Source organism: Protopterus annectens, chromosome 6.part0 (genome assembly GCF_019279795.1).
Source record: "Protopterus annectens isolate FY-2018-M chromosome 6.part0, PAN1.0, whole genome shotgun sequence".
NCBI classification, from domain to species: Eukaryota; Metazoa; Chordata; order Ceratodontiformes; family Protopteridae; genus Protopterus; species Protopterus annectens.
In genome coordinates, this window is record NC_056737.1 from 1,568,504,941 (window position 1) to 1,568,522,098 (window position 17,158).

Consider the following 17,158-nt stretch of genomic DNA (forward strand, 5'->3'; position numbering starts at 1 on the left):
TTACATTTACACACCTGCCTGGTGTGCCTCCTCAGTGAGAAGCAATCCAAGGAGGATGAAACAGAGGAAGAAATGCACTTGGACTTGCTGCTGCACCACTCACACAGGAGATCCTCCAGTCATCTGTCCCTGCAAAAAGTTCTCATAGGTTCAGACAGAAGCTAAATAGGCCCTCTGGAAAAGGCTTACCCTTGACACAAACTCCTTGGAGGCCACTGCAACACAGATTGCAGCACTGACACCAAATCTAGTGCCAACACCTGTGGTGATGACAGAAACCTGCCCCCAACTCTGAAAACCAATGACTACAGTTACCAAAAGCCAGCAAAGAACAGACTTTAAAGCCCTAGTGCCAAAGACATCATCAACCAATGTCAAATCAGCCCTCCTGGCTCCCAGAATTTCAAGATTAAGACCTTGAACTTCACATCCAGCAACGACACCGGTGTTGACTTTGGCATCGAGATCCCGATCTCAAGCTCCTTGGATCTAGACGAAACAAGCACCAAAGACACCAATGCCGACAGCAGCACTGACCAAGAAATGTCCATCTTGCTTGACAAGATCCTTCAGGAAACTGGGCAGTCCTGATCTAGTAAACACCATAACAGGAGTTGAAGAGGCAAGCAAAACTGTCTGTAAAGCATTATCCTTATCCAGTCCTAAAAAGGAGGGGGAAAGAAGAGTAGCCCAGAGCATACCTCTCAACCTCTTACACCAAGAGATCTGGACAAAGACATAATGGGGGAACCAAGGCCCCAAAAAAGGGACACATTTTAAATATTATTCTTACAAACTTAACAAGTTGACAGAACAGGTTTTGCATTGGCATGGATTTTCTGAAGGATATGAAGTCTGAAACCCAGATCTCTACCATTATTTTCTGACTTCAACCCTTAATGATTTGACAGTGATGTGCCAGAAAACCATAATTTTATGACGAACCAAAAATATGAGGCAAAAATCTGGACAGTTGAGAGGTATGGCCCAGAGTAATGTGGGCCTGAAGCATGGATCTGGATCACTTTTTGTGGTTTACATTGATGGCTGCCCTGTTGGGCAAACCAGATGTGATACAAAGGGTCTTAGAACAAAAAACCCAGGTGAGGTCCACTTCTGAAAGGGAAGGCAGACTGGTTTGGTACCTAGGGCAAAATGCTCTACCATGAATTTCACAGCCAAGTTTGATATTGCAGAATCTGAAGATGATTTTAATTCCGTTCTCCCAGAAAATGTGAATGGAGGAGAAGGAATGACAACTCTTTGAAGAGAGGTCACTTTTTTCTTTTACTTAAACCTGCCAGAATCATCCTTGAAGAATCCTTATGGCTTTTTGACCTTGACGAAAAGTGACTGACTTTGAGAATCTCTGTTAGGCAAAAGATCTTTTAAAATTAAATAGCCCTTTCGTTGAATTGCTTTGTAAAAGGAACAACCATTCTTACAATAAAGCAGGACTCAAACAGATTTATCATGACTATCTTGATGAGGAAGCGTGTGTTCATAAGAAATGCATTTAGAAAAGCCTACTTTCCCTATATCCAAAAATAGGCCAAAAGAGATAGAGCACAAAAAGAAAAGATGCTAAACTACTACTAGCAGAAGGAAATACAGAAACTGCAAAACTAAGACCCAGAAGCTTTCACACTATAAAATATCACAACTAGAAAACTAAGGCAAATGGGGAAAAGACCAGTAAGGAAGAAAAAAGGCAGGAACATTACCTGAACATTCTCACAAAAACTAAAAGCAACACAAATCAACAACAACAAAAAAATACTCAAGAAAGCATATGGAGAAGTACTGGTGAAATTATGATAACGTTGCAAAATGGCTACAAATGGGGACTGCCAACAAATACCCTGAAGGAAGTCTACGCTGTTTGTAACTGTCCAAAGGTGACAAATGGCAAACAAGACCTGGAGACATCAGAGCACAATGAATCATATATAAGGGGTGGAGCTGATGCTTGATGCCTTAGTCTTTTGTAACAGGAGGAGGACCAGACCATGCCAGATCTGTAGGTTTCACCTCAACTACAATTCACCTGCTTGTGTGAGAACATTCCAACAAGAGTTAAGTGGCTTCCATGACTGTGCTGAGTCAACAGAATCCTGTGGTTCTGGCTGATGTCAGTATTTGGTCTGACAATGAGTCAGTGACTCTCAATGAAGAATTCTTTTGCATTATGAAAGGATTTGGTTGTGGTCGTGTTATTACCTCTGCAACCTTCAAATTAGGCCATAACTTTGACTTGATTTCCCAACTGGACTGGATATGATGACCTCTAATTTGAAGGTGGAGCCATTCTGAAGTTTCGCTCACTTTCTGGTCTACTTGTCTAGAGTTGCTGTCTTTTAACCCCAACCCCTGTTTAGGATGTCTTGGTAACATCTCTATTATATTCATGATTTATTTTCTTCTACACTCCTTCAGGTCCATTCCTATTGGAGAATAGTATAAGTGGTCTGGATGATGTTGTGGATAACTGTAACAGGTTTCGATCATCTTCTCCAGACTGGCTTGCCCCAAAATCATGCACTCCCTATCCTGCAGAGAAAGTATGAGGCATAGCTTGATCTTGAGCTGTATTCCATGTGTCATGAAGGATGCAGACATGTGGGCCTCTGCAGTAGAATACTTGATCTGGACAAGATCTCTCATAAAAAGGCAGCTTATTTGTCCAGATATTTCTAAGTGGCATTTAATCAATTGGTCAAGCTCTTTCAGACAGTTAGGAGATTATGCAGACCAACTTGCTACTATGTGACAGGCTTTTACTTCCCATCAATGTGAACTTGACTCTTTGCTAACAAGGCAGCCACTGTAATCGGGACTTCCTTCTCCTGACTCCGTAGGCACTCCCCTAGTCTCTGACATGGTTTACTCCTCTTGGTGTGTCTGACATTCTTGATTTGATTACAAGTTCCAGAGTGTGACTTCAAGGATGCACACTATGGCTTGTGAGTTGGACCCCTGCCACTCTTGGTCCATTATTTCAAGCCTGGACATGCACAGCCCCAAAATGTTTGAGACTGGTGATTTCATTGAGGTCTGGGACTTTTCTAAATACTTTTGACGGAAGATTTTGTTACCCATTCTTAAATAAACCATCTACTGACCCAAATTAACTTCTGCCTTACCTTGAGCCATCCTTTTCTGGCTGAGGCAATTGAGAAAGTTGTCTAGGCTCAACTAGATTTTTACCTTACTGTCAGTGGGTTCATGGACTCAGCCTGGTATTTGCTCTCACCATAGCACTGAGATTGCCTGTTATTATAATGATGGCCAGAGACCAGTGTTACTACTCTATTCAAGTCCTGCCAGATCTCTTTGCAGCATCTGACACTGTTGATCAAGGCATCCTGATAGACTGATTATAATCTTAGGAGATTTCTCCACTACAGCTTTTGAGCAGTTGTTCTCCAAACTTTTATCCACACTTAGAAGGTAACATTAGTATTAAAGTTCTCTTATCACACCCTCTGGAATATAGAATACCACAGAGCTTGATCTTGAGCCATCTGCTTTTCATGGAGATTATGCTGCTCTCTCAAGGGGAAAGGTTTAACATACCAGTGATATGATGATGACACCCAGTCCTACCGTTCCTTTCTCCAGGATAAAATTGAGTATGTGCATCTTCTATCAGATGATTTGGATGCCATTTACCAATGGCTTGTTGCTAATCAGTTGAAGTTCAACACTTCCAAAATTGATGCCATGGCAGTTTGTGACCTTGATCTTGCTTTGTCACTCCCATCCTTTATTCTTCGTGAGGAAGGAAGCTTGAGCTGATTTCTAACATCCTCAACTTGGCTGTCATTTTCAATAAATGTCTGACATTTAAGTAGCAGATGGCAGACAATTTTGCAGTAGCTGTTAGATGACCAGTCTCTAACTGTTCATGTTGTAATCTTCTCTCAACTCGACTACTGCAATGACCTTTACCTGCAAGTTCATGACACACAGACTAATCATCTACAGCTATGACAAAACTGTGTAACAAGGTCACTTGTTATTACCACAGTACACCTGTGATAAGGAGATTGCACTGGCATCCAATCCATTACTGTACTGATTTCAAAATCTTGCTGTTGGTTTATTTGCTTCTACACAACATGGGTCCCTCTTATATGATGCAGCATAGTGTGCCATATTGTCCTCTGCCTTCTAGGGGCTGCTAGTTAGAAATGTCAGCTACTTTTTGCATACTGAGGAACATGTCTATTGAACCTACTACCATGGAGACATTGGAAGTGCTCGTCTCTGGCCTGCTTTTGTAGATCTTCCAAGAGTTACCTATTTAAATTAGCAGATTAGTTATAAAAAGGTGGCCTAGTCCAAGTCTTGGCCTTTTATAACAAATAAACCATTTGATTGTTTGAAGTTTAATTTCAGATATGTGTCAGTCATTGCATTCTCAATTTGTACAAAATAACTGTAGGTAATGATACAGATGAAGGCTGCTGCAGCCTAACCTCAAACCTATATCACTCTCCGTAATGCACTGCTGTAGATACCAGAATCCTGTTCACTGAAAGAGCAATGACCTCTTCAGCTTGAATTCAACAGTCTAGCTCAGCAGAAGGGGTGTGGGGAAGGAGGAGACTGGAACTGGCCCCTGCCATGTAAAGGGATAGCCTTGGATGGTAGTAAACCTTAATGCTGATTGGCTGGATGGATGGTACTTCCCTTCTGTTTGTAATGATGGATCCTTTACAGCCATCACTCTTTGTATCCAGTCAGATATCCATTGTCCACTCTACTCCACCATTCTGGGTTTCATTCCAACATCATTCAGCTTTCTGTCAACCTCTTGGGACACCCTGACTCACAGATTTGGCTGAACTTTGCACATATCATATGCACAGGGTGCCCCACCCCACTGATTCAGTGGTGAACAAGTCAGAATTATATCAAGCTGTACTTGCAAGAGCTCTGCTGCCAACCAATAAAGTACAGAATTAGCATTCAGGAAGCTTCCCCACCTTCCATTTACAATTTTTTCTGTGAGCTTCCTTGGAAATGAAGTGAGATTAACAGGCCCATAATCACCGGACACTATTCTGGACTCATCCTTAAGTACGTGATCCACGGTAACCCACTTCCCGTTCTCATTTTATTAGCATGACAGCTTTCTTGAAATATACAGGGAAGTTTTAAACATTCTGCTGCAATTTATATTACTATTTATTTTTCAGATACTTTTACAATTATTACAATGGCCATCCACACTTTAGATGCAAACATGTTCTAACGCATATCATGAGAGAGTCCCAAGGAACAGCAATGTCCATAAATACTCGCAAGAAAGCAAAATGCTGACCCAAGCAGAAAAAGCTAAATTTCTGAACTTCAGTAGAAAATAGCAAACAAAATAACTGCAATACAAGGCCTAAAATACATGCAAACGGGAGGTAAAAACACATTAAAAGAGCTGCAATAACACTCAACATGCAAACAATACTACTGGAAAAGTGCATAAGGTGGGTGGTGCTCTCCTGAGTGTGCCGCCCCTTCAGATGAAATGATAAATGAGGCCCCATCTGCCTCAGTTGGTGGCAACTCAAGGTGGAAGTAAAAGATCACACGGAACCTTTTGAATCAAGCAAGTTAGTTTCCTGGTGCCCTGGGTAAATTTCCCCTAGTTAGTATGAATGCCACCTTGGGCCACCCCTGAATACATGCTGTTGGCCTAGTGGAACTAACATGGTCAACAAAATGTAAATAAATAAAGTAACTCAAAGTAATGCTACAGTAGCTCTCGAGTTTGTGCATTTTAAGACACATAACTTTTAAGTCAGATTTCCAAGTACTATTTCCCCAGGTATCTTCTGTACAACACAGGTTCAAAGGAGATTACTACGCTAACAGCTTAAGGGGCCCTTGCAAGCCTAGCCAATATAACCAGATTTTACTCTACATATGACCGCTAGGGGCAGAGGATGGCATGGATTTGAGCTTGTGCTTTGAGTATCTTACAGAGACTACCCCTGTCCATAAGGGACCATAGACACTACTCCAGGTGTGAATTTGCAATTCCCCAGAAACTGAACCAAAATGCATTTGATGAGGACCAGGGAATGGCTTTGTTTAATGCAACTAGGAAGCCTGTTCCAGAAAGGGACAATCTCTGAGACATATATCTGTCTCTCCGGCATGTTTTGTTTGAGTCGCTAACTAAGTTTAGATCCCTAGATCGGGTGGCCCTCATGCTGTTTGACTTGCGGATGTGTAGCAACTCCATCAAGGCTGGATTTGTGAGTGCCTTGTAGGTCTGGCATAGGTAATCCCTAAATAGTTGGTAGGAGGCAGAGTAAAGGGATAGGACTATATCCCTGGATTAAAGCCATGTCAAATTTTGCTTCTTTTCAAGTTATGCACTTTATTTCATGTACACTACATTACTCCACAACTATCAGATGACAGTTATATTACAAGAGAACAAAAACTTTATTATTTACAAACATAAACACATTATAGTATTCTTGTTCTAGCTTTAGTCCCTTCTCCCCTTCAAATCATAAAGGTTCATCAGGGAACTCCACAAAGCATGCGACTGCTGGGTCAGGTAGGTTGCGGGTACCACAAAAACTAGAACTGAATTTTTCAGCATGACGGCCTTAACAACCATCTCTCCTTAGGCATCTCTACCTTGATGGAGTCTGATTATACTGAGCCTGACTTCTGGATCTACTATATATGCACAAAGTCAAACATACTACTGCTCAACCAAGAAATCTGCTTTACCACAGAAGATAACCCAATTACAGTTTTATTGAAATTACAGGACTTTCTTTCTGTAACTTTAACTTGCATTTAACTGCTAGTGCATAATAAAACTCACCTTGTAGAAACACCATATATCAGTATGCTACAAATGGCTTTGAGCTGAAGGAACACCAGTGTGTACAACACTTCACCTCATAAGTGACTGTCAACAAGCTGTATGTTAATTGTCATTCATTTGTAATGGCTTAAGTAGTTTGGGTTTTTGAGACCCAGTATTTGGATAAGGAAATGAAAAAATGAGACTCACCCCAGTTGCCAGCTCTTCATGCTGCTGTTTTTTGGATGTCAAGTCCAAAGCTGCCATTTCCAGCTCATACTGTAACAGCTCATGTTTCCTACAAACTGCTCTGAAACAAAGCAGAGTAAAAACAGCAGTGCAGCTGCAAACATCATTAAATAATGGATGGGTCTTTATATCACAAAAACTACTGTTATAATTAAAAGTGCAACTCTAAAAAGCATCTTACACTATTTATTTTTACTTTTGTCTCTTTGGATGTTCATTGCTTCAGTGTTTTAGTTGGTTTGTCTATATGTTGATGTAATTCACCTTAATTCCATTCTTATCCACTAACTGACACTAGGTAAGAGTCCTGCTATATTCCCAGAATATAAACTCCAGGCCTTGCACCTTTGTAGATACTAGATGGCAAAGAGGAGCACATTAGTGCTGTAGTGTTTTGCTCTAACTGCTGGGAGGTAGATGTGCTATATAACATACCATGTCTGGCAAAGTAGTGAGCATAAAGACAAACATGCAAAACTTACCAGTACTTAGCATAATACTACATCTGTAAGAATTCCACCTACAATAACTTCAGCAACAATGCCCACAGTGTCAGAATTGCTCAACAACTGTGAACTCTACCCTGTCCCACAATCCATTTTGTCTACTGCCCTTTTCAGTACTGGAGCAAGAAAAAGCTCCAACAATTTAAAAGATTTCTACAGTATGTTATCAGAAAGAGGAGTTATACAGCAAGGATTGTGGACTGGAAGGGGAATGATTACTGCAGTAGTACCTTCTCTTACAAAGCTATCGTTAAAAGTAAGTAACCATATATTTTATATCTGAAGGTAAAGTGGTCAATCTGTACTAATAATGGGAGAGTATTCTTAGATAATCCTCCTTGCCTGCTACCTTAAGTAAATGTATTCTTCACAGCCATGGCCCTAAATGACGACAAAGACCAAGAAACAGCATCCAGCTTTGATGTTCTGCAAAGGTATTCAGTGTTGGTCAATTGTGCTATAAACCTCACCTAAGGCAGTGTTATACACAAAAAAAAAAACTGAATATAAACATAGCTCTGGTAGAATATACCTTAAAATTCTAGGTAAGGACTGGTCAATAATAGGGTTAGCAAAAGTAAATGCATCTGAAAAGACACAGATGAAAGCATTGTTTTAAAATGTTTTCCACCTTTTTGAGGAAGAAACAAAAATGTCTTGCTTGCAGTGTGTTGACAGTACATGAACTGTTCATACTAATCCATCTCCTTGGCTTCTGCAAGCAACACAGAATACTGAGAAATAGACAAACTGATTTAAATTGGACTGAGAAGCCACATTAAACAGAAAAAGGGTTGGTTCTAAGTACAATTCTCTCCTTATGACAAATCAGTGTTTTACTGACAGGACACGTAATTCAGACATTATTTTTACAAGAACAAAGTTTTCCAGGATGGAAACTCAGTAATGCTGAAAGTGTCAGGTGAAATGTTGGAAAAGTTAGCTTCTCTACCATACAAAATATACCCCAAAGGGGGGACTGGCTGTCAGAGGAGTACGTAACATCAAAAAGGCACATTTCAAAATGGCCTGACAGGAAGTCATGGTTAACTTGAGATCTAGAAAATGCTATCAAATGTGCTTTACCTGAAGAAAAACTAAGACAAGGAGCAATCATAAAGAGATGCTACAAAACCTGGGAAATAGAGCTGTAAAGGGACTTAGAATCTAGCCTTTGTTCCACTGCACAGGAAATAAGTTTCCATTTATCCTTTTATGTCTTCTTCATGAAATGTTTCTGACAGGAGGAAACAGTGGATAAAACTCTACTGGAGAGCCTATGTGACCTGGCTATTACTGGAAGTGGAGTAGACATGCTATTAATCTGACTGCATGGAGTTTACACATGTTCTCCTTAAGTCCGAGTTAGCAGAATCTTGTGGACAGAAAGCTTAAGAGAGGGAAAGAATTAAGCAAGGTTTGAGTAGATGAAACCAAGAGTCCAAAACAGGGCAATCAGAATCGGTTTTGATTTGTGTAACTTCAGCTTTTGAATGACTACCATCAGAAGAAATGGGGAAAAGAGTACAGAGTACCCAGAGGCCACAAATGAACCACAGCATTCTAACTCTGGCCACCAGCGTACGTTACGTGGGAAGAAAACCAAGAGCATTTTGTCACTGGTCACATACTGACACTTGTGTAAAATTTTAGTTACAATGGATGGGCTTAGTGACCACTTGTGGGGTATCAGCAAGCAGCAACACAACCTGCTTATGAGAAAATTGGAATCCGCTGGACCCAAAGTGGCTACCCAAAAACATCCTGACTGGATAACCCACAGCCAAAACTTCACAGCCTTTCTGTACAAGGTGTAACAGTCGATTCTCCCATGCTGATGTACCATGCCAAAGCTATGATGTTAAACTGCTGTGGTAAGGTAGTCCTGAAAGGCCTCAAGTCAGAGAAGAGCTGTTCTCATTTCAACAATTCTGATATGAAGGCAAGTCACTTGATGAACCCTTGATCTTTGGATCATCTGCCTTACAAAATGTCACCACTGAGAGCGAACATGTCTGCCATAAAAGTGGCTATAGGACTACCTAAGATTAAAAAAGTCTCTAGGAAGGCTCCTAGGACTGATCAACCAACCATGAAAGGACAAGCAAGTCTTGGATAACCTAACTGAAGCAATGAAACGATCCACATATTTCAACCAACTAACTCAAGAGTCCAGTGGAAGAAACTTATGAACCATTCAGCATACAGAAGCATGAATAAGGTCACTGCCAAGAGATCTACTGCCAAAAGTAATATTGCTGCTGTGACACACTTTGTCTACAGAAGCTAATTTACTGTATCAGGAATCATTTGGATGTTTTCTAGGGCCAAAAACACCCAACATACACTTTTCTCAACAGTTTATGCAGGTCAGCATCTGAAAAGGATGCAACTGGGACTCTGCAAGGCTGTCACTCCTAAGAAAAGAAACTTCAGCAGTGTCCCTCTTCATGAAAATTAAAAAAAAAAATACTGTTTCTGGATGCTGTTTCCAGCAGCAAGTCATCCAGAAAAAGGAAGCACCCTAATGCTCTGCAGCCACAAGTGGACTGTAACCAACAGGATACACTTTGTGAACACCCTTGTGGAAAGGGGTGAAATCAATGTGAACAATCCTGAACTGACAAGTGGCTCCTACCTAAAAATGAAGGAACCTTCATGAGTACTCGGCTACCTTGATGGCAAGTAAACATCCGTAAGATGCAAACAATACATCCATTTTTCTCTGGATAAACAGAGGAAGGTGACCGAGGGGTGGCCAATGCAAGAGACTCCGAGAATAAAGTTACAAAGGGCATATCAATTTAAGATGGACCTGAGGTCCCTTGTCTTCTTTGGCAGTAAAAAGGACATGGAATAATGTTGAGGTTTTTGCTGGTATAATGGCACATCACAGATGGCTCTTTAATTAAGAAGCTTATCAGATTCTTCCTTGCCTGATGCTTTGAATGGGTGGGATATCTGAAAAGAAAAAAGATGGAATGGCCAGTGGGGAAATGAAATGGACAATATATCATGGATTCTTTAACTATCTGATTTGTGCATTTTTAGTGATTTTTCCTTCAAGTTAGGGTGTGCAGGATGAAATATCCCCCAAATACTCCACAGCAAGGCAGACAGGAGAGAAATCAGGAGTGCTGTGATTTGTCCAGGGGCCGACTAAGGCCTCTCAGGAAAAGCTGGATATTCTTTGCCATTAATGTTGCTGGGATACAGCAGAATAGCACTGCAAAATTCTACCCATCTCATCATTTAGCTGTGGGTTGTGCAAAAACAGAGTTCAGCGCTCCTCTGCATTTTGAAAAATAAATGCTGGGGAGAATGGGAAAGTAAGCCTACACAGCCATTAACGTTAAACACTATTCTTTTATGCTCAACAACTGCTTGTTGAGCTTGGGTCTGAACAACAAAAGAGCCTTTACAGATGGTCACTGAAGGTTATCTAGGTTTTCTCAGTGAATGTGGCAAGATATAAATGAAAGTTGCGCACTTTCCATAACAACAGCTCTGAATGATTATGTTCCATCTTCTTCAAACCAGCAAGACTAAAACTGTCATACTTACACAGCTAAGCATCTGAAACTTTCTCAGGCTTTAACTGCTTCATTTTACCCAAACTACTCTGTGCTGACACAGCCTTTCCAGATCCCTAATGTGCCACTCGAAGAAAAAGTACAAGCGAAAAAGGCTTAAAAATGCATGCATATACAGAGATGTCCACTGGAAGCCAGGGAAGACAGAGCATGGTCATGGAGACCCATCATTATGGTAAGTACATAACTGTTGTATCCAAAATGATCAGGCAATCCTCTTAGTTAGCATCATGAAAAATAACTCAGATGACTGTGGCTTCAAAAGAAGACTGTGGCTTCAAAAGAAGACTGAAACCTAGAGATCATATCCAGCTTACACTGTCTTGCAAATGTATTCAGAGAAGCCAAAGTCACAGCTGCAAAAATAGCTATAGAGCATTTATGAAACATGCTTGATAAGTAGCCACTGCTTTAGCTGGATTATGTGGTAAATTTAACAGATACAGCTTTGTTATAATTTTTCTTTACAACATTTAATATAACTTGAAAGCCACAAGGACACACTGACCGTGGACATTTTGGAATCCAAACGGTGAAAATCAAAAGAAAAACGATTGTGCATCAATTTTGTTCTATCTAAATAAAATCACAGTTGGCTATGTACACCCACACAGTACACAGACAAACAGACCATGCTTAATTTGTCTTTGGAAGAGCACAGGGTTTATCTCCGTTCTCTCTATTTATGAAACATACTGTTATCATCACACTTGTCCATAAAATATCTAGCAGGGTCAACTCTGTTAGCTACCAGGGGCACTAACTCTTTTGGAACAGTAGATGATGCTACATCCATGGCTGAACCTTCCCTGGGTAATGAACCCTTAAAGTTCAACTTGTTTGTTCCCCCTCCTGTTAAAAGAGTTCTTTGGTCAAATGCATAACAGATATCCCATTCTTGTTTTAAATGCTCTGAGCCAAGGCAGACTACAGAGAATACATGATGGTTTTAGGAAAGGATATTAGGCCTATGAGAATCACATTTCCTGAAACTCGTTGTCTTGCTCTATCCGTGATTGCAAAGGCTCAGAAAACCATTCAAAAAGCAAAGTACAACTAAGCACAAGAAAAAGCCGACTAGAAACTAAACCTGACAGAGAAAGCAGTAATGGCAAAATACAACTACATAGAACTGAGGTCTGGAGAACTGTCACAAAGAACACAAATCCTAAGCAAAATATTTTTTTCTACAATTTTTATTTTGAATACTCAAACAAAACAAAATTTACATTACTTACAAATAATAATTTACACACACAATCTAAATTGTACTTTGTTTCTCAGTAATGACACAGCTGACCAAGTTTTAGATTTTTTTTCAGTAACAAACATAAATTTCCCAATATTTGGATCTCAACTTTTTACAATTAGAATTAAAACACTGATAAACACTGGCACAGAACACAGGTTAAAATGAAAAGGTCCACTGAACGTTCAGAGACCTACAAGGAAGCGGAACTTTTTGTTGTTTTGCTCTCTGAAGGATCTAACTCAATGGTGCCTCTATCTGCAATGAATCAGCCCATTCATCCCAAGAACATAAGATAGCTATCCCTAGGCTAGGTGGGAGCCCTACAACATATTTGCTCCTATCTGGATAGCCCTAATGGTCCAGCTATTCCCCACCTGTGACAGTCAGGTGGTGGGGAGCAGGCCCATATTGTTGGCCCTGTGGAGTGTCCAACCCACGAAGCAGTGGAATACCCTGACCCTCTCAGTAACCCCCACCACATGCCACCTGCTGGAGGAAGTGTGCCTCCACATGTCAAGTTACCAGGCTTCATGCATTTGTACCACAGCAGCAAAAGATCACAGACTTGTGCTTCATGGGTTCAACAACCGGTGTTCTCATCAGATATCACCCAACTGGCAAGCCAGAGCTGCATCCCCTCCTGCCAAGATAGGCAAGTCAGCAGTGGTCACTCATACCTATCCTCTCCTGCTAGCTCTGTCAGGTACCTAAGCCACTAATCAAACTTGGGTCACCTAGTCTGTAGCCAGAGTTTTTTTTTTCTGTCCCTGGAGCTGGTTTCTGAAAATTTAAACAAATAAATTATTTGAGGTCTGACTGGAGATTGAAGATATCATTATTAAATGACTAACAATATACTCCAAAAAAAAGTGGAAGCGGACAAGTTCAGCAAAAGCACGGGCTGTTTATTTAACGTAAGCGTTTTCATCTAAGGATATTCCTCAGCCTTCTTCAGACTAAAACAGTAACTTACTCACAGCAAGACCTTATATATGAAATACATATACTCATTAAAACAATTAAAATAATTAACTAAATTAATTAACCACTTAACCAACTTCAAGCCTAGATTTTAAAGGGCTAATACCTGTTAACACAAACAGTTTTACATTTCTACTAACTAAAACATACAAAATATATTTTTTAAATGACCATCTTGTAAGCTTCAAATCTATCAAATATATCAAATATATCAATTGTTTAGTCACAAACACACTAAACTAACATACGGAACTCCTAGGAATATATAAATATAAATATATATAAAATACCCTGTATAACCAATAAATAAGTCACTTAATAATAACATTTATGACTTATGAAAAGGAGCCAAAAATTATTATAACCATGATTATGTCTATGTAAATAAATATATATATATATCTCAGTTCATGGTATAAATTTAAATATAAATGTAATAACAGACTCATCTCTTCAGTGCTATAGAAGCATACTCATTTAAACCTGGGGGTAAGTGTGCAAATGTTCTAATTTGCCAAAAAACATCCTGTTCTTCCAGCCGTAATTGCCATGGACCACCCCTAATATGAGTTTTAACCTGGTGAACCACTGTAAACAAGAAAGAGTGCTCAGGATATTCACAAGTGTGCTTTGCAAGTGCATTAGTCAAGTCCTTTCTCCCTATGGCATACAGATGTTCATAGATTCTTTTCTTTAATGACCTCTCCGTTTTGCCAATATAAAAGGAGGGACATTTCTTACACAAGGCAACATACACTACCCCTTTAGTTTCACAATTGTACTTATCATTTAAGTTCTACCATTAATGTTAGTTTTATTATCAGGTAAAATATATTTGCACTGGGGGCACCTACCGCATTTAGCCATACCCATACCATTCACTTTAGTTTTAACTATGGTCTTTTCAACAAGGTTCTTTAAATTTACCCCTCGTCTATATGTGAATGTTGGATGTTGTCCCACCACTTTAACCAATGCCTGGTCCTCCAAAAGAATATTCCAATTCTTGTAAATAATGCCCCTAATTATATCAAAATCCGTACAATATGTGAAGAGAAAATTAAAAGGGGGCATATTACCTGTATTGACCTTTTGTTTTACTTGTAATGTTCCCCCTCCCAAAAGGGGCCTAAAGTGTCCTGTTTCTCTTTTGACCTGTACTTCATACATTATATCTTTTACTAAAGAATCTGGATATACTCTCGTGGAGAACATTTCACGTAAATTTTCACATTCACTAATAAACTCCTGTTTTTCAGAAACCATTCTAGACGCTCTGACAAACTGCCCTTTCACCACACTTCTCTTTTGGTGAAAGGGATGGCTACTAGAAAAATGGAGATAAGAGTTTGAATGAGTGGGCTTTCTATAGATCATAGATTTAACTTTGTTGTTGATCTTATCCTTACTTAATTTAACATCTAAAAAATTGATCTCATCTACCCCAACAGTGTAAGTGAATTGAAGGAAATTGGTCATTTTTGAAATGCTGTTAATAAATTCAGGTATCTCTTCTAGTTGCCCTTTCCATAAGAAACACATGTCATCTTGGTATCGAATGTACCAAGTGACATTTTGCTGGTACATCTCATTTTGGAACAGCCATTGTCGTTCCCAGTATGCCAATACACTATTTGCAAAACTGCACCCGCAGGGAGACCCCATGGCTATCCCCGTCTTTTGAAGAAAAGACTGATCTTTAAACACCAAGAAATTATTTGATAACACCAGGTCCAGAAGAATTTCTACCAGGTACATTTGTTCATTAGTTGCCTTTTTAAACAACATAAAATTTTTTACTCTATTCCCAACTGATGAGGAATTACCGTGTAGAAGTCTTTGATGTCCACAACGAGAAAAATAAGGCCTGGATCATATTCAATCTTGTTAATATGTTCCAAAAAGCCCCAGGAATCTTTACAAATTTGTACCTCGTCCATTAATAGGGGTTTAAGAATACCATCCACAAATTTGGCACACGCATAAGTGATGGATCCCCTTCCATCCACAATTGGTCTGAAAGGGGGATCAATCAAATCCTTGTGGATTTTTGGGGTGCCAAACAAAGTTGGAATTCTGGGGGCTGGCATGGTCAAATAGTGTAAGATATCACAGTCAATGCTACCTTCCAGGAACAAATCATCTAGTACTCCCCTAATTTTTCTATAGGCTAAATATACCTCATTAAGGCTTGACTTCAAATAGGTTCCTGATTGTAGGTGTTCAAACATCTTTCTATCATAAAAATATTCATCCATGAAAACAAGACCCCCTCCCTTATCGGGCATCATAACCCTTATCTTACATTCATTAAGGAGGGAAATAAAGTCTAACTCGTTCTTAGAAACATTACTTTTCATTAATTTAGGACAGACATGTGGGTTAAGCATTGACCTTAAATCTATCTCACACAACTTTTCAAAAATTCTTAAAACTCCATGTAGTCGGGGATTAAAAATGCTTGATACTTTGTAGGTATTGAGTAGTGTAGGTGTGTTACCTAAACTAAAGGCAAGATTTAATTTACGCACAAATAACTTCAAGTCTATAATGGTGTTAACAAGTTTACATTTTTTATCAGGGACAAATGAAAGTCCTTTAGAAAAAAAGTCTATCAATGCTTGTTCCACCGTTAACACCGTATAATTATAGATCTTGAAGTCCCCTTGTTTGCTTGTAAGGACATTAGGTCCCCTTATTTCAATGGGAGTCATCTCCTGCATTGGTTCCCTCTTTTCCTCCTCTGTGTTCGCCCCCTGTTGTTCGTCGTGGTATTGTTGTTGTTCGACGTTAAATTCGACCTGTTTCTGACCCTGGAAAACCCCTGGTTGTTTTCATCTTCATTTGGGGACTGTTCTGTTTGATTTTGGTTATTAAAATGCACATTATTACCATTTGCATTGTTAACATGGCTCCCTAATACGTTCGCTCCTCCGAACAGGCACCCTCTCTTGGTTGAAAGAATCATCTTGAACCACCAGGGGGGAGTTGTTAATAGGAGCCTAACTATTCCCCCAAGATCCAGTTTGTCCTGAAGGAGGAGGGGGGTAGGCCTTTTTATTACCGTAGTCCTTAATATCCCTGTCAATTTTACGTTTCTTATTCAACAGCAACTTAGAGATGGACGCTTCAATACTGGACAAAATTCTTAAATAATCATACTTGTATCTAATGAAGTCAGGATGTCTTTGCAAGAAAGACTGAAGTTGTATCAGGTCTTCCTGCAAGCTCTTTATTTCAGAACCATAATAGTTTATTAATGATGCTAAAAATTCCAAGCCCTGTTTGTCAAATAGGGCCAACAGTTCTTGGTGAAAAACTGAATTATTGACCAAACCAGCAGGGTATCGCCATTGGCGCAAACCCTTGGGAATTATTTTCTTACTAATACATTCTTGAAGTTAAGAGACCTCCAACTGCAATTTCCTGCATCGAAATAATTTGTAGTCAAAAATATTCAGTTTATCAGAAACAGTATTAGCCCTTTAAAATCTAGGCTTGAAGTTCGTTAAGTGGTTAATTAATTTAGTTAATTATTTTAATTGTTTTAATTAGTATATGTATTTCATATATAAGGTCTTGCTGTGAGTAAGTTACTGTTTTAGTCTGAAGAAGGCTGAGGAATATCCTTAGCCGAAAGCGCTTACGTTAAATAAACAGCCCGTGCTTTTGCTGAACTTGTCCGCTTCCACTTTTTTTGGAGTTTTTGTGGTTTTCACTTCCATTTGTGTATTTGACTAACAAT

General features: G+C 39.5%; 1 protein-coding gene across 4 annotated transcripts in view; it reads right to left on the bottom strand.

The window, feature by feature from the left end:
• SNX4 (sorting nexin 4) overlaps nucleotides 1–17,158 on the bottom strand; it is a 2,225,118-nt gene that overhangs the window by 470,793 nt on the left and 1,737,167 nt on the right. For all 4 annotated transcript variants that reach the window (XM_044075014.1, XM_044075015.1, XM_044075016.1 and 1 more), the window contains one exon: nucleotides 7,043–7,142. In XM_044075014.1, coding sequence (XP_043930949.1) covers nucleotides 7,043–7,142 — 100 coding nt within the window. The remainder of the gene's footprint in view (nucleotides 1–7,042; nucleotides 7,143–17,158) is intronic.